Source organism: Nuphar pumila, chromosome 17, assembly GCF_984573655.1.
Source record: "Nuphar pumila chromosome 17, dmNupPumi1.hap1.1, whole genome shotgun sequence".
In the NCBI taxonomy this organism is placed as follows: Eukaryota; Viridiplantae; Streptophyta; class Magnoliopsida; order Nymphaeales; family Nymphaeaceae; genus Nuphar; species Nuphar pumila.
In genome coordinates, this window is record NC_143265.1 from 58,899,900 (window position 1) to 58,923,987 (window position 24,088).

Consider the following 24,088-nt stretch of genomic DNA (forward strand, 5'->3'; position numbering starts at 1 on the left):
TCAAATAGGGAAATCAAATGAGAATTGAATGAGATACAAATAAAAATTAAAATAAAAAATGAGTATTCTTAAATTTAATGAATTTTTAAAATAACATTAAATTTTTTGTCAAAATCTAAAAATAATGGTTATCTTTCTAAAGAAAGCAAATGAAAAGCTTATGAGAAAGTAAATAGAAAACATGAGAAGACATAATCCTGTTGGAAGTATGAACAAAGTGTGTGACAATCATAGAAAAAGCATAAAAAAGTCTAGATTTTTATCAAATGTTAAAAGCAAAGATTATCACTCTTCCAAAGCCAGTTTCTAAAAAAAGTACTTTATATTAATATAAAATTTTTTGCAGTATCTCCAGCTTAAACCTAGAGAGGGTTTCCTGGCCGACTTGAGAGAAGCTAGAGGAACTAAACGCTCATCCTAATCAGTTTCACTTCGTACTTGTCGAGCCTCCCACTGACCCCACCTTTGGCACAGTCAACTGGACCCAGATCAAGGAATGATTCTCCTGGTCCAAGTCAAAAAATGGGTTCCAACGAGCGCCCCCGACAATGTTTGGATTTTACCCCTTTACAGCTGCCTTAGTCATTAGAATAACAGATTTTCACTAATATTCAATTAGATTCCAAAATTGATATCCAATGAGCCAGAATCTGTGTTTGAAGATCCATGTGCACGGGCAAGTCACGAAGGCCAAAGAAAAAAAAAACACCACCTCTCTCTCTCTGGTTTAAAAGAGGATTGGCATCCAAAGAAGGCAAGGGAAGAGAGAGAGAGAGAGGTCCATTCTTGCAGGTGGTTCAGTAAAACAAAATCAAATCGTTTTGGGTTGAGCGGCGGCCATGTGCGGGATCCTCGCCGTCCTTGGTTGCAGTGACACCTCCCAAACCAAGAGAGCTCGAATCATCGAGCTCTCAAGAAGGTTCTCTGTCTCTGTGATGTGGACAGTTTCATTTTTCTGTTTCTGTTTCAGAAGTTTGATTGTTTCTGGTTTTTTATAATCACTCTGTGTTTGGATTTGTGGGGTTTGTTGGGGGGTGGGTAGGTTGAAGCATAGAGGTCCAGATTGGAGTGGGATACATTGCCATCAAGATTGTTACCTTGCACACCAACGTTTGGCTATCGTAGATCCAACATCTGGAGATCAACCCTTGTATAATGAAGACAAAACCGTCATTGTTACGGTAGTTTTCCTTCCTGTCCTGTGCAGTTTCAATCTCTTCATTCGATTCATGATACTTCCTTAATCTCCTGTTTCTTCTGCCTTTCACTTTTGTTTTTGGGTCTGTGTAACGTGTCCATTGAATTGGATTTTGAAACCTCAGGATATATGAATTATACTGGAAAAAAAAACACTCATATTTTATGATTCTGGAATCGACTACAGAGAATTTTAAATATCTTGTATTATTGATGGCACTGTGAAACAAAGGTTATTGAATTTTGGTATTTAGAGTAAAGCGCCTGAGCATCCTGAAAAATATAACAAGAGCACCCTGCCTGAGGCCGTTATTAAATGCCGATGAAGGTTGAGATTTGAAGATTTGAAGAATCTCCACTCCTTAACGTCCTGTTGGAACTATGGTCGGAAATATCCAGGTCCAACCGAGAAGCTTATTCCAAGAAGCCGTAGTTCGTGTATTATCATTGGAGAAGCCAACTCGATCTGAAAATCTTGAATGGTCGCCATTTTGAAACTTTTTTTCATATTTTCATCTTCCGTTTCGAAGTTTTGTTATTGCATTGTGAAACAGATAAGACAAATTCAAGATGCTTATTTCATCGTCCCTTGGATTTTTCTGTGTCTTTGAAAGTATGTTCCTCTAGTCCATTTTTTGCTTTGTCTTTTACTTCTATATTTCCAACTATTCCTGCATTAAAATGTTAAACCTAATAACTAAAAGCTGACTTCCTACTGTTTCTATATAAAAAAGGGGAGCTGCTGGCTTTAGCAGTAACTCTCACTATATCTTTTCAAAAGGATTGACACAACTTTCAACTGGATGAATATCATCCATTTACAGCTTTTAGCATCCGAATTGTTAGCCTCTTTAAGAGTCCTCATCACAATCATACTAGATGGTGGATGTGCTGGAGGTCGGTGGGATCTTTTGATTTTATGCTTTCATTTCTTGACTGAGGGTATCACATGCTTTGATGTAAATCAGTTGAGACTTGAACTGTCTTCCTAGTTCCTTTGGAACTGTCATCCATGTTCAATCCAAAGATTATTCCAAATTCAGAAGCTCTTCCTAACTTAGGTGATATCGCTTCTCACAAGGTAAAATGCTATTGAAATGAACTTTCCAAGACATATCCGGTAAAATTGTTTGAGAGGGGAAGGATCCCAAAGAATCAATCTTTCTTTTAGTTGATAAATCTCTGTTTGATTGGTCAATTTGTGATATTTTGAATCCTCATTACTAATGTAATTGAAATTCTCTCTGGATTGATAAGAATATCATTTCAATTGGCTAGAATCCATTACTTGAACAAAAATAGAATCATATTGAATATTTGTTGATGCATTTTGTACCTTGCTGAAAAAATGATTCTTGTTTACCAAACACATATTCTCTAACCAAATCAAATTCTCTCTTGATAACCCATCTGCCAGATGGAACATTTTTTATTGGATCCCTTTCTGTTAGTTTTTCATCTTTTTGTGGGGCTTACACAAACCACATGAAACTTAGACCCATAACAATTAGTATTGCTTCCATGCTTTCTAAGGTCATCGTGGATGCCATTGGGCTTTCTGTACGAGAGGCATTTCTGTGTTGGTATCGTTATGGCCACAGTAGATGTTTCATGTTCCAGAAAAATGAAATGGAAATCTTATTTTAAAGTTGACTACCTTAAACATAATTTTCATTTAAAGGTGACTTAAAAAGAGGCATCCTTAGAGAGCCTTGAGAATTGAGATTCCAAATCTTGTTTGTTAACATGATAATTTGACATTGATTATTTTTTCCTTTTGGTGGATGGAGTGAAGGTGATCCTTAGGCAAGGAATCCCTATTTTCTTAATCCACTTGTATTGATATGGTTAACGTTCTCCAGGCGCATCATAAATTATTGAAGATGAAAGGAATATCTCCTCATCTATGTTCTCTAATATCATCTATGTGGACCTTGTCATTAATCAGTATGTTTTATCATCACTTTTGAGGCTTCTCAGAGTTCTTAAGGCGCTTTTTTTTTGTTTGAAAGTTAGTCAGATCTCCTCAAGTTTTAAATATTTAATTCATTTTGATCAGGACTAGGTGGTTGTTCTTTTAATATGGTTGCAGAACTTTTATTATGCTTTCTGGAGCCTCCCACTTGATGCAATCAGGGATTTTTTGTGTTCATTTTCCCTGTCAAACTAGTACCTTTTCCTCAGCAAGTGAAAGTTAAAAACCTCTCTATGACCAGTAGATTTACTTTGATTAATCCTGTCATGAGAGGAATTTCTTATTGCCTCAACATGGAAAGCTTGTGAAGCCACAATATTTTGCCATAAGAAGACCTGAATGGCAAGGTTAACAATGTATTGATAATTATGACTTGGTTAAGTCAGCAAAATGACGACAAATAGGACTTGGTTAAGTCAACAAATGACACTGGTGTTAGAAAACGTTTTTGTTCCTTTCTCCCACTTTTCGTTATCAGGTGCCAAAGAACATGTTCGTAGTTGGACTTTCTCAAGAGGTGTGTTGTGTGCTGATGATTTCTTGTGGATGATGTTCAAGTCCATCATATTGTATATGCAATATAAATTTGGGTCTTAATAACAGCTTTTTTGTCATTTTATGTCACCTTGCCACACGGCCAAGCTTCGTATGACAGCAGTTTTGAAAAAATAACACAGAGACATGGCCATACAACCATATATACATATATACATACATGTATATGTACATGTGTTTGTGACTGCGTTCAAAATTCTTAATCTAAAGCAATAGTGCATGACTACCATCTTAAGTGCAAATTCTTGAACGACAATTCTAAACCACTATGATTATGAACATTAAATAATAAGTTGAAAACTGAAATGTAATGTAATCTATGAAAATATTAAAAGAAAAAAATCACAAATGAATACAGAATATACAATCTACGTCACTAAAACAAATAGATGAAGTTGACATGGTGTTCACTATCTCCCACGTGGGTTTGGTTAGTGTCCATGAAGTATCGAAGTATGTTTGTGTCTTGTCAAGTGATATCTCATGTTGGCATAGGACATGCATTCTAAGTGAAGTGTCCATGTGACATCTTTTTATAGTAGTTATGATGTAAATTACTTGTAGTCTAATGATTTTTCTTTTTTATGATTGTGTTAACTCCATATGCTAAGCCTTGAAAGTTATCTATGTAATATTTCCTGTTTTTTTTATATATATTAGGTTAATGGGGAGATATATAACCATGAAGAGTTGAGAGAGAAATTAAAGTCTCATCAATTCAGAACTGGCAGTGATTGCGAAGTGATTGCCCATCTTGTAAGTATCCGTAAGTTACTATTTGTAGTATCCATTAGGTATAGTTCAAATATTAGTGTGAACAAAGTGTGCACATATGCTTAAAGAAGTGAATCATACAGCATGCTGATCTATTACTTGGTTGTGAGGAAGTATGTTTGTAGTAGGTTGATTTGGTTTTATGTGCTTCTTGACAGTATGAAGAATATGGAGAGGATTTTGTGGACATGCTGGATGGTATGTTCTCCTTTGTGCTTCTTGACACTCGTGATAAAAGTTTCATTGCTGCACGGGATGCTATTGGTATCACACCCTTATACATGGGTTGGGGTCTTGATGGTATGGTAACAACATCTCACATGGCCACCTTTTCTGTTTCTATGGCCTTTCCTCATTTTAGTGTCTTGACAGGAATTTGGTTTAGATTAGTACATTTGGTGTTCTCAATCACTTTTAGTCTTTACTTCAGTTCAAGAACACAGTATTTTTTTTCTTTTTTTCCTTTGCAACTACCCACCTATTTGTCTTTCTCTTTCTTGGATGAATCTGTAACATAGATATCCTTGACTTGGTGATGCATTTCTTTTTCTACTTATGGTGTCGGATATTTGGGTCTTCCAGTTTGTTGATATTAAAGTTATTGATAATGAATCAACTTTCCTTTGTCCATTTCTAATCAAATCATAAAATTTGTATCTTTGAAAAGATGGAAGCATAAGAGTGTGGCACACGGTCAATTTTCCTGTCTGGAGATATAGATTTGCTAAAGAAAAGGTTGCTTATGCCCTATGGACTATACTTGATGGCTATTGTCAAAGGTGCACGACCATCAGATAATATTGTATGTCCATTGCAATAGGTAAGCATTAAATTGTATAATAAAAAGTGGATATTAGGGTTGTGTAGTTAATGGTGTGCTAGATTCAGGTGCTAACTGTGAATGTCAGATGTGGATGGATTTTGTAAAGAAAACCTGGGAAATCCACCATCTCAGAGGCAATGCTAGTGTTGCATGAGCAGGGGTGATGGGATATGAGAAATTTGTATGACTAGTGCCCACACAGACATACATTTATACACACATACATACATGCATATGTATATATTTACATAATATTTATATATTTATGTTATATATATAGGTATATAAACTCAAAATTCAGAAATAATGCATTAGCGCAGTCATGTTAACGAATAATTTGTAATTAGCAATAGGGCTGGCAACAGCCAGGCCTGTTCAGTATTTTGGACATGCCAGCCCATGGCCTTCCCTTTGAGCCGATTTACCTAAATCAGGATGAAATAAATAAATAAATATATATATATATATAGAGAGAGTAACGACCCCAACTCATACTCATTAAAATAGTGATTTTTTTTTAAACATTTGCGAAAACATTCTCAGAGACCCGATGCTTTTACAGTCATAACCAATCTACAACCACAAGGGATCTTACACTACTATCATCCAAATCAAACCAATTTTATTAATTAAAAGCATAGAGTCCGAGAACAAGATATAAAGAAATATAAATGAATCAAAAAGTGGAGCCACGATGGCCCTAAGTAAAGTTGTCAAGTAATCGTGTAGCCCTCGTAGTAGCGAGTCTCCTCACTGGGTCTCATAGGCTGAAAAAACATAGAGATAAGGGTATCAGAATCATAGATCATGTGTACGAGTCTCTTTAATGAATCAAATAAATAAAAAGAACATAAGTAAAATTCATGCAACATTTTATAAAGATGCGAATATAATAAATTCATAATTCAATTAATCATTCATGCAACAGGAAACAATTATTAAGTAAGAGACAACAATCACTAAACAATAGGGATCACTATTAAGTAATAGGGAATAGGGAATAATTATTAAGAGGAAACAATTATTAAACAATAGGGTTCAGTATTAAGCAATCGAGAACATTTATCATGCATTAGGGAGCAAATATCATGCAATCATTAATTTAGCACATGAGAACAAGTAAATATGCATGGTGTAATGCATAACAAGAATATGCATGATTTTAATGCACATGCATGAACAAATTATTATTTTATCAGAGTTTTCTTTTATATGCATGTCCATATTTAATGCACATAAATTTAGTTATTCTTTTTATTACCGTTGTCCTCGGATACTCAAAACGGGTAAACAAATTCTCAATGTCAAGTTAGGTTCCCAGTTGTAACTTACCACACAATTTGTATTTTATTACTAGGTTCCACACTTAGCCCTCGACCGATATTAGGAATCAATACCATCCATCGGAACATTAAAAATCAACATTCAATGCAGACATTAAGAAAATTAACATCTACTAATGTCACTTTGGTTGTATACCAATAACAACAGTTGTGTCTGTAATGAGATATTGCGGAAATATAAAGAGTGCATACAAGCACTTACAACAATGAATAAAAGAGACAATATCACAAGTTCACAAAAGGACAATACAAGCACAAGCCTTTAAGAAGGCAACAATATAAAAAACCTCTTATTGAGAAGAGAGAAAGCTCTCAAGAATGAAAAATATACAAGGGGTTCACCCCTATTTATATAAGAGGGAGAGGAGAGAAGGAGAGGCCAAAGGCCTAAAAAGGAGAGCCCAAAAGGGGGCTCCCATAGAGTCGTTGGGAGCCCCCAACGGTCACATTTGTGACCGTTGGGGGCTCCAACGACTCTATAGTTGGAGCCCCTTTTGGTCCTCAAAAATAACAAAAAAGAATTGTAAAAAAGAAAAAAGAAAAAATACATTTTATCAAAAAACGAAAATAGTTGTTTTCTAAAAACAACTATGTGAAATTACAAAAATACCCCTATTGGGTATTGATGTAATATATATATATATATATATATATATATATATATATATATAAGAGATACATTTTAACACCCCCCCTCAAACTTTATGGGGAAATGACAGATAGTTTGCCAAGAAGAAACATGAAGCGAGGAGCCAGAAGAGCTTTAGTGAAGAAGTCCGTCAACTGATATTCTGAAGTGACATATGGTAGAGCAATAGTTCCTCGTAAGAATTCGTCACGAACATAGTGGCAGTCCATTTCGATATGCTTTGTACGCTCATGGAAGGTATGATTGCTCGCAATGTAGATGGCACTCTTGTTGTCGCAACATAATTTTGAGGCTTCGATAATATCAACCCCCATGTCTTTAAGCAGATTGCGAAGCCATACAAGTTCCATTGTCGTGGTTGCCATAGCCCGATACTCAGCTTCAGTGGATGATAGTGAAACTTTCTGCTGCTTCTTCCATCGCCAGGCAATCAAAAAGTCCCCTAAAAAGACACAAAAACCAGTAGTTGAGACTCGATCATTGGGGTTACCTCCCCAATCGGCATCAGTATAAGCAAGAAGATTTAAGGAAGAAGAGGAAGATAGAAAAAACCCTTTATTGATGGTATTCCGAATGTAGCGGATGATTCGGAGAACATCACTCATATGCACAGTTGTAGGAGCATGCTGAAATTGGCTAACTGAGTGAACCGCATGGGTGATATCTGGTCTGGTGATGGTTAAATAGGTAAGAGACCCAATGAGTTGTCTGTAAGGCGTGGGGTCTTCCAGAAGAACCCCATCCTCCAACCGTAATTTGGCATTAATAACCTCGGGAGTCTCTACTTTCTTGTCATCAGAAATCCCAGACTTAGAACAGATATCTGCAACAAGCTTCATCTGTGACAAAATATATCCTTGAGAAGAATATGCAACTTCAATTCCAAGAAAATATCTAAGAAAACCTAAATCAGACATATCAAAATTATTTTTTAACATATTTTTAACATCAATAATACTATTTTGATCATTCCCAGTGATAATCATGTCATCAACATAAAGCAACAATATTACGATACTAGTACCTACATTTTTAACAAAAACAGCAGTGTCAGTATAACAAGAATGAAATTCTAACTTTACCATGATATCACTGAAACGATCATACAAAGCCTTAGGAGCTTGTTTAAGACCATACAATGCCTTCAAAAGCCGAAGTGTTTGACCTTGCTTAATATTGATTTCGGGTGGCGGATCCATGTAAACTTCTTCACTTAAACTTTAATTTAAAAAGGCATTTTTTACGTCAAGTTGATAAATAGGCCATTTTTTGGTTGATGCGACAACTATTAAGGTCCTGACACTGGTCATTCGAGCTACGAGAGCGAATGTTTTTTCATAATCAATGTCATATTCTTGGGAGTATCCCTTAGCGACTAATCTAGCTTTATATCGTTCTAAAGAGCCATCGCTTTTAGTTTTAACTTTAAAGACCCAGCGACAACCAATAGGTTTTTTGTGTGAGGGTAGATTAACTATTTCCCAAGTATTGGCCTTTTTTAAAGCATTTAGTTCAACTTGCATTGCTTCAACCCAATGTGGTATAGATTTAGCTTGATTATAGTGAGCCGGTTCAAAATAAGAATGTAGGGTTATTCAACACGTCCGATAGTTGGGGGTTAAGGAATCATAGGATACAAACCTATTTGGGGGTATTGATATTCTAGAAGAATGTCTAACTTGTGGTTCCTCAGTGGATTCAGAAATTTGAGAGTATTTTTCAAGGGCACTAATAGGATTTTCTTGATTTCTTCTTAAGTAAACATTTATATTGGTATCACTATCATAAACATTTATATTTGAATCACTATCATTTGAGGGTGTTATGTCAAGATGGGATACCTCACGTGTATCATCTATGTTTTCAAGAAAATCTTCTTGTATGTCATCAATAAGATCATATAAGAATATATAGTCAATTTCATTTGTTTCTTCTATTTTATCAAAACCGTTCTCTTCTTCTAGAAATGTTACATCTTTTGAAACATATAGTTTATCATTCTTAAAATCATAACATCTATACCCTTTTTTATTTTCACCATATTCTAAAAAAACATATTCAATTGCTTTTGGAGATAACTTATCCCTTTTATGTAATAGGACAAAACATTTGCAACAAAAAATACGAAGATGATTGAAATCGGGTGAAAATTTAAAGAGTTTTTCATAGGGAGAAGCATTTTTTAACTTAGAAGAGGGCATCTATTGATTAGATAAGTTAAGGTTAGAACGGCTTCAGCCCAAAACTTCTTTGGAATATTCCTAGAAACAAGTAATGTTCTAGTGGTTTCTATAATGTGCCTATGTTTCCTTTCCGCTAGGCCATTTTGTTGGGGAGTCCTAGGACATGACTTTGGATGGCAAATGTCATTTTGGGTTAAATAGTTTTGGAATTCGTGAGATAAGTATTCGCCACCGGAATCAGATCTTAAAATATATATATTATTTTGAAATTGATTTTGAACCTTTTTATGAAAATCTTTAAAGAAAGTAAATACTTCCGATTTATGACTAAGAAAATAAATCCAAACATACCGAGTGAAGTTATCAATAAACGTAACATAATATGAATAACCCCCTTTAGACATAACCGGAGAAGGCCCCCAAACATCCGAATGCACCAATTCAAAAGGTCTTGATGAAACAAAAGTTCTAGTTGGAAATGGAATAGACTTCATTTTTCTAAAAAATGCAATCTTTGCAATTAATTTCTTTTTCCTTACAAAATTTGTTTCCAAAAGGAAAGAGATACATTTTGGAATAACTTGGATGACCAAGTCTTTTATGCCAAGTTTCCATGGTTTTTTCTTGGACATAAGAACAAAAATAATTTGTAGGGAGATCGAGATGGTCCATATAATAGAGGTCTTCCTTTCTATGGCCTTGCCCAATCTGCTTCACGTACCGGAGATCCTGCACAAAGCAACCATTAGATGAGAAAGATATTTCACATCCATGGTCGGCAATTTGAGAAACCGAAAAGAGGTTTAAATTTAGTTTGGGAACAACTCTTACTTTTGGAACACAAAAATTTTGAGAATCTTTAAAAGAGCCAATACTTGAAATTTTTAAAAAGGTTTCATCGGCCGTAGAGACACAAGAGTCCTTTGAATTGCTGCAAACATCAATAAGTGCATTTTCATGGGGGGTCATATGAAAAGAAGCTCCGGAGTCAAGGATCCAAGAATACGTACCGGGTGATGATGTCGAGGCAATAGCCGCACCCGATGTGGAGGAAGAAACGTTTAGTATTTGTTGGAGAGCCAAAGATATTTGCCCAAGAGTTTCTTTGATGTCATTGTTCTTGCCTTCATCTTCTTTGGTGGTAGTTTCTTCAAGAGAGGCCACCTTAGGCTTGAAGGTTCCAATAAGCTTTGGGCAAGCGGGTTTAATGTGACCCGGCTCATTGCAATAATGACAAACAATCATTTTTCTTCCTCCATTGTAGTTTCCTTGTTTCCCAAAATGAGGAGTTTTATAGGTTCTAACATTGTTACCCGGTTTTGACACGGCAAGGACTTCATCAACATGTTTACTCATGCCAAGCCTTGTCTCCTCTTGAGTGATTTCGGCAATAGCATCCTCAATAGGAGGAAAAATAGATCTATGGAGAAGTGAGGATCTCACTTGCTCAAATTCGGGACATAGCCCAAAAAGGAATTGAAACAATCGCTCTTGTTCCATTTGTTTTTGCCTTAAATCAATATCTTCCATAGAAACCCATTTTGGCTCCAAAAGAGCCAATTCATCCCATAGTGGTTTAGGGCACTATAATAGTCTTGAATGCTAGAATCACCTTGCTTGGTGGTTCTAATCTTTTCTTGCAAGAAGTATGCTCTCGCAAGATCCTTTTGGGTATACATACCCTTCATAAAGGACCAAGCCTCATTGGCTCTACGAAATTTTGCTATATTAGCACATACCTTAAGCTCAACATTGTTCATAAACCACGCAAGGATTTTTGCGTGATTGCTTTCCCAATCTTCCACTTCTTTTTGATGATTTTCAATGGCCTTGAGGCGAGCATCTCCTTCAAGAGCCTTTTCTTGACCTTCTTCGTCCTTTGTGAGCATAAGCTTAGGTGCCGGAACGGTACCCATGACAAGACCCCAAAGCTTCTTTCCTTTGAGATTATTTTTCATTGTCGATGCCCACATCATATAATTCTTTCCATTGAGCTTGAAAGATAGGTCAATCTTTGTCTCCATGATGTTGCCAAGAAGTGAGAAGATATCCACTAAATATGAGATACACGGACCACACCTTTCCTTCAAGAATCGAGTGGCTCTGATACCATGTAATGAGATATTGCGGAAATATAAAGAGTGCATACAAGCACTTACAACAATGAATAAAAGAGACAATATCACAAGTCCACAAAGGGACAATATAAGCACAAGCCTTTAAGAAGGCAACAATATAAAAAGCCTCTTATTAAGAAGAGAGAAAGCTCTCAAGAATGAAAAATATACAAGGGGTTCACCCCTATTTATACAAGAGGGAGAGGAGAGAAGGAGAGGCCAAAGGCCTAAAAAGGAGAGCCCAAAAGGGGGCTCCCATAGAGTCGTTGGGAGCCCTCAACGGTCACATTTGTGACCGTTGGGGGCTCCAACGACTCTATAGTTGGAACCCCTTTTGGTCCTCAAAAATAACAAAAAAGAATTGTAAAAAAGAAAAAAGAAAAAATACATTTTATCAAAAAACGAAAATAGTTGTTTTCTAAAACAACTATGTAAAATTACAAAAATACCCCTATCGGGTATTGATGTAATATATATATATATATATATATATATATATATATATATATATATATATATATATATATATATATATATAAGAGATACATTTTAACAGTGTCTAAACACCAGTCCCAACTAAAGTGGTGAAATCTCCTTAAAATCGTGGCCGAGAGGTGAACCACCTAGTTAGATTCAGGGGCACAACAACACACACAAAATTTTAGTATCTTTACGGTTCTCTAAAACCGTAACTCCAGGATTCCCACACTAAAGAATGAACATCCAGGAAAACGTAAATTACACTATTCTCTTCTTTTTATCTTTTTATTATTTCAATTTCTTTAGTTTGCAATTCAACATGCAAAACCAACATCATACGTTTCGCAAATCAACATGTGAAACTCATCACGGGACCACGGCCCGTGACACAAGAAACAATGTAATTAATTCAATAAAAATTAAGTTGATTTTTGCGATGCATAACAAAAAACTAAACATAGAGCATCACTTGCTCAAAAGGCTCACACGACCTATGATGACCCACTTTGGTCCATCGATGCCTCTAATGCAAAAACCATAATAAGCATGTCACTTATGCATTCATTTCACATGTTTTCAAATGTGCATCCATACATGCTAAACGGGAATGTACATGAATAACAATTTTCATATGCATGTGTTCACATGATTATACGAAATACATGCTTTTTTTTTTCTATATGCAATCATTCATGCAAATATGCATACTCAGAACAACATAAATTTCAAGTTTGCACATGCATTATGTTATTACAAAAATATGTGTTTCTTTACATGATTCTCCTCATGCTCAATAAGCAAACATTCATGTGATCATGCGAGTGCCCAGCAAAATCCCAAATCTCAGGATTTACATGTTTATTTCAGGTATATGTACGTAAACAACATTTTGTACATCCAATCATGCTTGACAATCCAATAACAACCATACAACAATCTGCACATGTACTGGCATAAAAAACTGCATTTGTACACATGTACTAATCCACCCTTTAACATGTATAACATTTGTAATCTTAGCACGTGTAATTCTGTCCATAAATATGAGCATTTGGAATATGTAAAACTGGACATATCTACGAGCATCAAACATATTAAATTCTGAACCAAATCATGAGCATTTACAATCATACACATGTACATGTAAATCCGATCACACATGTTTTTTTTTAATGTGCATCTGAACATTTATAAATGAGCAAATCTGAATACACATGATCACAATAAAATCAGTCTTGTATTAAATATACGAGCATACTCTCACTCAACTCAAGGCCCCCTTTTTTTTCATTTACGGGCACCTGGCCTAGCCCCAGCTGAACTTGGTTCGGTCGGGCCTGACAGGCCCTGCACCAGCCCATCTGAAAAATCACAAATTAAAAAAAAAAACAGGTGCGGGTTTGAGCCCTGACCCAGTCGGCTGGGCCCAGTCTGGCCCACTGCCAGCAAGGAAAAGGTTCTTTTTAAAAGAAAATTTATTTTCGTTGTTTTTCATAACATCTATGTTAAAAATATATATATTTTTTTCTGACAGTAACCCAGTCCAGCCGAATCAGTCGACTGGGACTGAGTTGTCTCAGTTCAGTCCAGCCGTTTAGTCGGCTGGAGGCTCATTATCAGTGTTGTGAAAAGCGTTGTGGCGTAGCGAGGCACTCCACCAAAATCTGAGGCGAGGCGTAAGCCTCGAGGCGTAAAGCGTAAGCTTAAAAAAAAAATTGAAAACTTAAAAAAAACTATAAAAAATATCTAAAATTATAAATAAATAAAAAATACTTGATTGATGAAGCAACAACCAACAAGAAATAAAAAATCTCAAATAAATACTGAAAAAATATGAGATTAACATGTAAAAGTAACATTAATGCAACAACTTGATCTACATAAGTATCTAAGAAACCAAAATTCTCTCACAGCATGAGATCTTCTTATTTATGTTGTTTTTCAAACATTAGAAACCAAAATTCTCTTCAATTAATAACCTACCACTATTGGTAAATTGACCCAAATGGGTCCGATTTCTTTGCCTGGATCTGGATACCCAATCTCGAACTTCACCAATTATTCAATTGGATACAAAAGGGCCTAAAGAACCCTTGCCAACTGGGTTTGGTTAGTTTTAATTATCATTAGATAGTGATGCTAACAGTTTGGATTTGGGTTAGATATCCAACTGAATTTTTATTAATTTAATCGGATTCAATAGAAAAAAGCAAAAGCAAAAGTTTTACATCTGAATCTGGAATTCAATCCAACTAACATCCAAATTCAGATTCCGTGACACACAAAATGTTGTTGACCCGGCCCCAGATCCGAATCCTCGGATGTCTGACCCAAAAGATTCTACCGCTACCCTGAATATTCAACAAATTCACTAAATCTGCAAAACAAAACAATAGTCACAATTTTCAGTAATTTTGTTTTTGAAAACGATGGCTATTTTGTTTCTCATTCAATTCTGGGGCGTTTTATTAAATTCGCGAGTGGTGAAGGACGTGGAAAGAAATTCCATCAAAAAAACAGATCTAAGAACGTTCCAGAGATCCCCTGCCGCCAAAAATATCTGCCCTTGAGGGAGATTTAAGCCCTCCATTGCCCTCGATCCAACGGTTGCGCCCCGATTAGGATCTCTCACTCTTAAATCATCCCCCCTCTTCTGGAAGCTTCCAGCCGAGAGCTCACCTTCTCCCTTCTCGGCGATGTGCCCCGGAAGGAAGACCAAGGGGGAGAGAGGGAGGGGAAGATGTGAAGAAGAGTTACTTCAATCCCTCTTCTTCTTCTTTCTTCCTCTCCTTCGTCTTCCTCGCGGTCCACTTCTTTGGGGCTTTCTTTCGCTGCGTTTGGTTGTCGGGAAATCGTTAACTCGTCAACTTCACTTTTTTTGGGGGCGATGGCAGCTAGAAAGGAGGACAAGAGCGACTTTTACGCGGTGCTGGGGCTGAAGAAGGATTGCTCGACGACGGAGCTCCGGAATGCGTACAAAAGACTCGCTCTTGTTAGTTTTTCCTTGCCCTCATTGCTCTCCCTCTCCTCCTCCTCCTCCCTTTTCTTTCAGATTTGTGACAGAGGGGATTCTCTTGATTTAGTCGAAATAGTGAGTTTTAGTCAGTTTCTCGCTTTGAAGGTGGGTTTTTGCGTAAAATTGTTGTGTCCGGAGGGTCTTCGCTCGGTCGTTGCTCGTGAGGGACGTCCGAGGGTTCGTGCAAATGGCCAACGCGGCCTCACCAAAACAAGGTGAGGTGCGTACGCTTCACCTTGAGGCGCGCCTTGCCCTGAGGCGTACGCCTTAAGGCGTATGAGGCGTGCGCCTCAGGGCTTTTGCGCCTTATGCCTGCGCCTTAAGGCACAAAGCCCCTCACCTTGAGGCGAGGCACGCTTTTTGCGCCTTGAGGCATGCTTTTAATAACACTGCTCACTATATATATTACGTTTTTTTGAAATAAGAGCCCAGACAAAACCTGGAAAGTCGCTTGAGACTGCACAATAGACTGTCCTGTCCCAACCGACTGTTAAGGTTGTGATTGGACAGTTGTCCGTCCTGTCCTAGACAAAAAGCCTCAAATCTGAAATATATCTTTTTTAACAGATATATATAAATTTCTTCGCATGTTCAGATTCAAAAAATTTCAAGCACCGCAGTCCCTTGTCCATCTGTTTGAAATTGTCCACTTGTCCAGCGGATAGATCTGTCCAGGATGGACAGAACGGACATGGGTTCAAATCCGTCCAGATCTGCCCATCATCATGATGGTCAAATCTGCCCATCATCACAATGGTCAGATCTGTCCAGATCTATCCACTAAACACATGTGACAGATCAGTCTAGATCTGTCCTTGGTATCTGTAGAATGAGAAGAGATATACAGCCACCTGTGTGTAGAGAGAGAGAGAGAGAGAGAGAAACTGCACAATAGAACTCGTTAACCACGATTAGGGCTTCTCTCTATATTAAATAGAGAGAGAGGCAAAAATTGAGAAATTACATCTAAGTCCTTATAAAAAAAAATATTTCAGAAAACCTCTAATAAAGAATAACTTAACCTAAAAAACCACTTATTCTCAACACTCCCCCTCAAGCTGGAGCATAGATATCTATCATGCTCAGCTTGTCACAGCATCTGGAGAAATTAGGCCTAGCAAGAGGCTTTGTAAACATATCTGCAACTTGGTCTTCAGACTTTAGGTATTTTGTAGTGATATGACCAGCTTGAATCATATCTCTTACATAGTGACAATCAACCTCAATGTGCTTTGTTCTCTCATGAAAGACAGGATTGTTTGCTATATATGTTGCCGCTTTGTTATCACACATCATGGTCATTGGAGAGGAAACCTTCACCTGGAGATCATTAAGAACAGTGCGAACCCATATCAATTCAGCAGCTGTTTGGGCCATAGCCCGATATTCTGATTCTGCACTCGACCTGGAAACCACATTTTGTTTCTTACTTCTCCATGAAATCAAGTTGTCTCCCAGAAACACACAGAATCCTGTGGTAGACTTTCTATCTACTACATATCCAGCATAGTCAGCATCAGAATAAGCTACTATCTCCAGTGTTCCACCTTTCTTGAACAGTAACCCCTTTCCAGGAGAGGACTTTAGATATCTGAGAATCATTATGGCTGCATTCCAGTGTACCTCAGTTGGTTTGTCCATGAACTGGCTAACTTTGCTTACTGTTAAAGCAATATCTGGTCTGGTCACAGTTACATATAGTAACTTCCCTACTAGTGAGCGATAGCGTTTGCTATCAACAGGTTTTGACCCTTCTTCAACCAACTAAACTTTATGGTCCATGGGAATATTTGCTGGTTTAGCTTCCAACATGCCTGTTTCCTTTAATAAGTCAAGAACATACTTTCGTTGAGACAGAACCATCCCTTCACGGCTTCTAGCAACTTCTATACCCAGAAAATACCTGAGTGAACCAAGGTCTTTTGTAACAAAGTGTTTGTGAAGATGAGCTTTTGTGGCTTCAATAGCTTTCACATCATCTCCTGTAAGAATGATATCATCCACATATACTATCATAACAACTATGCCAGAGCTAGTTTTCTTTATAAAAAGAGTATGATCTGCTGCTGATCTGTTAAAACCAAAGCTTGACATCACTTCAAACAACTTTTGAAACCATGCACGAGGACTTTGTTTCAAGCCATAAATCGCCTTTCTCAATTTGCACACCTTATGACACTCCCCCTCAACCTCAAAACCTGGAGGTTGTTGCATGTAAACAGTCTCAGAGAGATCCCCATAAAGAAATGCATTTTTCACATCTAATTGACACAAGTTCCAGCCATGCTGAACAACTACTGAGAGAACAAGACGGATGGTACCCATCCGTGCAACAGGAGAAAACGTTTCAAAGAAGTCAATTCCATATGTCTGGGTATATCCTTTCGCAACTAATCTGGCCTTGTACCTTTCAATAGAACCATCAGATTTGTACTTTATTGTATATACCCATTTACAACCAACAATGTCAGCATCTGCTGGGGAATCAACTAGATCCCAGGTATGCTGAGATACCAAAGCTGTCATTTCTTCTTGCATAGCCATCTTCCAGCGATTATCAAGTGCTGCCTGCTGATAGTTCAGAGGAATGGTTTCAGCAGACAAGGCTGAAATAAAAGACTTCATCTTATGTCCAATTCTGGCATGGGAGACAAAATGAGCTATGGGATATAAGGTGCATTGTCTTGTCCCTTTTCGTAGAGCAATAGGCCTGTTATCATCATCCTGAAGAACACTATTGTCAGTAGAACTTACCTCAGGAGAAGAAGAAGATGAAGGCTCTTGCGGAAGTGGAGCTCTACGCACATATACCAATGGAGGATTATTAAATCTGGAAGAGGATGAAGTTTGGTTCGGTAAGGAGGGCACAAATTCCAAAGGAAAAGGAGGTACAGGTAATGGAAAAGACTCAGCTGGATCAACCTGCAGTGGAGAACCGGAACTAGAGTAATATGGAGAGGATTCCAGGAAAGATACGTCCGCACTGACATACTCTCGGCGAGAAATAGGATCATAACATCGATAGCCCTTCTGATTTTTTGGATAACCAATAAATATGCATTTTGTAGCTTGAGCTGCTAATTTATCACGGTCAGGGCCAAGTTTATGAACAAAACAGACACATCCAAATATTTTTGGTGAGAAAGAAAAAAGTGGGGCATTAGGTTTTAGGATATGTAATGGAATTTGATCACCCACGGAAGACGAAGGCATGCGGTTGATCAGATAGCAAGCAGTGGTAATCGCATCACCCCAGTATGACGCAGGAACATTGGATTGAATCATAATGGTCCTTGCAACATCAAGGAGGTGTCGATGTTTTCGCTCAGCCACCCCATTTTGTTGAGATGAATAGGCACAGGAAGTTTGTGGTTGGATGCCATGATCTTGGTAAAATTGTAACAAAATCTTTTGATTTAAACTCAAGAGCATTATTAGTGCGAACAATCTTGACAATAGATTCAAACTGAGTTTTTATTTCAAGAATTAGGGATTTGATAAGACTTGAAACTTCAGATCGTTCTTTTATTAAAAATACCCATGATAACTTAGAGAAATCATCAACAATAACAAGATAATACCGACACTGAGTCCTAGTAGGAATCTTACTAGGACCCCATACATCTGCATGAAGAAGTTCAAAAACTTTATTACTAGACTGACTCTGACTCAAAGGGAACGAACTTCGATGATGCTTGCCCAACTGACATGCTTCACACTGAAATGATGTGGTGGAAGAAATCTGAGGAAAGACCGACCGAAGCTTTGACAATGAAGGATGACCAAGACGACGATGCCACTGAACAGGGTTGAATGAATAGTCCACTGCAGCATGAACAAAACCCATTGGATGATGTAGGTAGTAAATTCCATTTTCTTCATAGCCTCCACCAATCTTCTTCCCCGTCAGCAAATCCTGAAAATGACAACCCATTGGATCAAATATTACTCTACAATTTTGTTCTTTTATAAGGCAACTAACAGAAAGTAAACTTTGAGGAAAGTTTGGAGCATGAAGAGCATTTTTCAACTGTAATGAGGAGGATATAGAAATATTTCCCTGACCAACAACCGGGGAGGAGCTCCCATCGGCTAATGAGACTCCAAGTTGAGCCTTAATGACCTTTAGATCTGAAAAAATACGAGAGTTTCCACACAAATGTCTGGATGCACCAGAGTCAATAACCCACTTACTATCATTCGGATGGAGATGATTCCCGGTTGAATAGGCAATACCAGCTACAGGAGAACTGGAACTCAAAGGTCGGAGAGCAATCAACTCATCATATTCCGCACGACTAAGGGTGATACTACTTTTATTTGTAGTGAGATTCTCTTGTGCATTAGTTGCCTCAATAGTAGTAACATGAGCTTTAGGATTATATGACTTTGATGCAGAAGATATTGGCCGACCATGCTTATCCCAACAACGATCTTCTAAATGTCCAGACTTTCCACAGAACGTACATTGAAGCTTTCCTCTGCCTCCCATACCACGTCCTCGTCCTCTGATATTCTGAATATTTCCACGACCATAACTAGATGGGGCAACAAGAGCAGATGTCTGAGTCACAGGCTGAGATTGTGGCAGAGATATCGCAAGTCTACTCAGACGATTGTAAGCGTCAGCAAGAGTTGGAACATCTGAACCAGTCAACATTTGAACTTTTACAACAGAAAAATCTGAAGAGAGACCTGTAAGAAAACGAGCAACCATGGTTTGTTCTTGATGATCCTTTTGCTTCGAGCAACACAGAGGCCGGTGAGCATTAAGTCTTTCAAACGCAGCTTTGACAGAGGCATAGTACTGGGCCAAGGTCTGATCTCCCTGTTGCAAGTTATATATTTCCTGTTCGACTTGCAAGATACGACTAACATTCGTTTCTTGTGAGTATGTATCACGGAGATTGTCCCACATCAGTTTGGCTGTATTATAGTAGATCAATCCATCTGCAATATGGGGTTCGACACTATTCATGATCCAAGACATAACTATGTCATTATCTTCATCCCAAGTAGCATATTTTCCCAATTTCTCAGTGGGTTCGACTTCCAACAAAATATGTTTTCGACGATGTCCAGATACTGACATCATAAAAGTTCTGGACCACCTGGCATAGTTGGTTTCATTCAACCTTACGGAAGAGCCATACGAGAAGGGGCCATCCCCAATGTGTTCCATTTTGGAATCACATTTCGAAGTTTCAGCCATATTGAATATGTGAATCAAAAAAGAATAATTACCTCACTTGAACAACAAGTGTTCAAGAGGAATTTTCCAACTCAGCAGAAAATCACACTTGCTGTTTCCACAACAACCAGCAGCCCACACATAAAACAAAAAATCAACACAGCAGGATATCACACCTGCTATTTTCCACGACAGAAGAATACCTTAAGCTACCATGCTTCCAAAAAAAAAATTCAGTTGCTGTTGATACCACAGGAATCACGAACACTGCTGCACCCAACCACATCACGACAAATGATAGAATGCAGTCGCAAAAAAAAAACTAATATTCACTACACCTGCTGTTCTCCAACATGTAAGGCACGACATTCAGTAAATCTTCAGGGCACAGTTAGACAGATCAAGTATATTTCGATCACAAGCAATCAGCACAGGATTCTGATTTCCCGCAATCAGCACAGGGAAGAAGCACAGCAATCACGGATCTGTATTCACGGCAACACAGAAAATGAAGATTTTTGATGTTCCCAAACAGCAGGAACACCCTTCGACCAGGAGAGAACTCAGCAATCACGACAACACAGAAAATGAAGATTTGTGCTGCTCCCAAACAGCAGGAACACCCTTCAACCACTCACGAACCCCAAAAAAAAATTCACGTCATAGCAGGAACTGGACTCGGCAACACAAGGTCGCAGCATGAGATCCCGACGAGGAGAACAGATCTAGATCTTCTCCTTAGATCTGACGACAGATCTGGGTAACATCCCAGATCTGTTATCAGATCTTCCCCCAATCAACCAGATTCAAACCTGATTTTTAAGAAGTCGTAGGAAGATTTTTCTGTTGATCACGCTCCCACGATCACGATTCCACGATCTCGATCACGATCTACGCGCCCAATCAACCAGTTCCTGTTGATCACGCTCACACGATCACAATCACAATCCCACGATCGGAAGCTCTGATACCATGTAGAATGAGAAGAGATATACAGCCACCTGTGTGTAGAGAGAGAGAGAGAGAGAGAGAGAGAGAGAGAGAGAGAGAGAAACTGCACAATAGAACTCGTTAACCACGATTAGGGCTTCTCTCTATATTAAATAGAGAGAGAGGCAAAAACTGAGAAATTACATCTAAGTCCTTATAAAAAAAAATATTTCAGAAAACCTCTAATAAAGAATAACTTAACCTAAAAAACCACCTATTCTCAACAGTATCTATGGAGACATATATATACACACGTGTTCTTCATGTGTATATATATTGGAAAACACAAATACATGCAGAAATAACGTAGGAATCAAAATACACATATTCTAGACGTGTCTCCATTAATTTTCATGGAGTAAAATATGAAAAATTAACATAGAATCCATGACTCCCTTCAAAACTATTGCCTAAAACATATTTAGGCTATTTTTCTCATTCCAAACAAGAGAGAACACCCGTACCTTTTGACGTTCGAAAAGGGAGATTGATGAAATGTCAGATAGTTGGAGAGGAAGAGGATCTCCTCTTCTTCTTCTCCTCCTTCTTCCCTTCTCTCTTTCTCTCTCTTTTCCTCTCTCTTTCTCTTTCTTTTTTTTTCCTTTTTTTTTGACCTTTTTATAGAGGGGATAGGGAGTGACTCCCCACCCCACCCCCTTCTTTTTCCTGCCCTTCTAGAGTGGGCTGGAGAGAGAAGACTACTTCCCCTTTTGGGAGTCCCTTTCTCCCACTTTTCAAAAATTTTAAAATTCTATATAAGTTGACTTTTCCACCTCCTTTCCCAATTCATGGTCTTTTTTTTTCTAGACTTCTCCACCTTTCTCATATCTACTAAGGTCTCTTCTAGGGAGTCCCAAAATAGTTAAAAAATGTTGAAATTTGAAATTAATTATAATTTAATAATTATTTATTTATTAATAATTAAATATCCAGAAACTTTCAGAGGGTACCTTATCCCTCTGGGAGTCTTTTTAACTGTAGTTAACTTCAATTTAAACATAAATATCGAATTTAAAGCTGAATTTTTGTTAGGTATGGATTTTGGATCTGGATCCAAGATCCAAATCTATGTCCAAAATCCATTTGGATTCTGGACTGAGGCAAATCCTTATTAATATGGGTCTTGGATTGAATCCAAATCAATATTAATTTGGATCATAAGTATTGGATCCAGTTTGATCAAAATCCGAACCCGGCCCGTCTAGGTGGTCCTTTTTTGAAAAATTGCGATTTTCGGTCCAACCGTAGCCCGAATTTGAAAAAGTAAAATACCATAATACTCATAATTTTGAGATGCATCTAACGATATATAACTTGAATTTTGCCTTCGAAATTCGTCCAAATTTAACTCGAATTTCGCTCGAATTTAAAGGTTGTAAATGAAACTTTTTCTTACCTTTTCGTTGGCTCGTTTAGGACTTGTTGATGAGACCTGGGCCAAGCCCAGATTCTACTAACATATGCCTAGCATTGAGAAATTATCGATTTTTCTTCTATACTTAGCCATTTTTTTCGAAAATCTCAATTTAACTAAGTATGAAAATACACGATATTACAGAGAGAGTAGGTGGTAGCTGCCTACCATGCTTTTAAAGTTTTTTTTTCATGTTTTCCTTAAATCTGACTGTACAAATGTGTTGTACATGGTTGATTTTATAGGAATTGACTCTTGGATCATCTTATTCTGAGACACAGGTAGGTTTTTATAAGGTTTAAAAATTAATGGTTTAAGATCTTCATTAATATTCAAGGATTAAAAAAACATGTTTTTTTTTATCGAAAAAACACGATCCAAGTGTTGCTTCCTAGCAAATTGACCATGTTGAACACATATGCAAGGTCAGATTTACGGAAAACAACTTGAAAATACTTGTTCACTCATGGTAGGCAGCTACCATTTCTCTCTCTCTCTCTCTCTCTCTCTCTCTATATATATATATATATATATATATTGGCTACTAATGAAGGTAAGGAACTAATGAGTAGAAATCACTTTTTTCTTCAAAAATTCCCAATTTTTTGTAGATCAAATGTTACAGATATGATCTACATGGTTTGTTTAGTAGGAAACTTGTTTTGAATCATGTGATTATGACAAGTAATTAGGTTTTTAAAGGGGTCCAAAAATTAACAGTCCATAATGTGCCAAAATTTCATAACTCAAAAGATATCATTTTTACATCAGAAAAACACAATCCAAGGCTTGATCCTTAGCAAACAAACCATGTTGAACACATCTATGTGGTTAGATAGAGTCGATACAACTTGCACCTATGATTTCTAGCTCATTAGTTCCTTACCTTCATTAGTAGCAAATATTTTTCCATATATATATATATATATAAATATGGTACCTGCTAATCACTTTTTTAGCTAGTCGCCAGCTAATCAGGATTTTGACTGATTTTTTCTATGTTTTTCGTAAATCTGACCATACAAATGTGTTCTACATGCTTGATTTTATGGGAATTGACTCTTCAATCATTCGATTCTGATACGCAGGTAGGTTTTTATAAGGTTTAAAATTTGACGGTGGAAGATTTTCATAAATATTCAAGACTTAAAAATTCATGTTTTTTATCGAAAAAACATTAACCAAATGTCGTTCCCTAGTAAATTGGCTATGTTAAACACATCTGTATGGTTAGATTTAAAGAAAACATGAAAAAAAAAACTTCAGAAACCCGGTTAGCTGGTGGGTTAGCTAGAAAAGTGGTTAGCAACTGCCACCTTCTCTCTCTCTCTCTTTGAGTTATAATTTACAAAGATTTTACCCCATTGATTTTTCAAAACTT

At 37.3% G+C, this 24,088-nt stretch overlaps 1 protein-coding gene across 1 annotated transcript in view; it reads left to right on the forward strand.

Annotated features, from left to right (window-relative positions):
* The first annotated feature begins 690 nt into the window (after positions 1-690).
* Positions 691-24,088, forward strand: part of LOC149811998 (asparagine synthetase [glutamine-hydrolyzing] 2) — a 39,456-nt gene continuing 16,058 nt past the window's right edge. The window contains exons 1-4 of the mRNA XM_089993915.1: positions 691-919; positions 1,043-1,181; positions 4,388-4,483; positions 4,660-4,801. Coding sequence (XP_089850041.1) covers positions 840-919; positions 1,043-1,181; positions 4,388-4,483; positions 4,660-4,801 — 457 coding nt within the window. The 5' untranslated portion in view covers positions 691-839. The remainder of the gene's footprint in view (positions 920-1,042; positions 1,182-4,387; positions 4,484-4,659; positions 4,802-24,088) is intronic.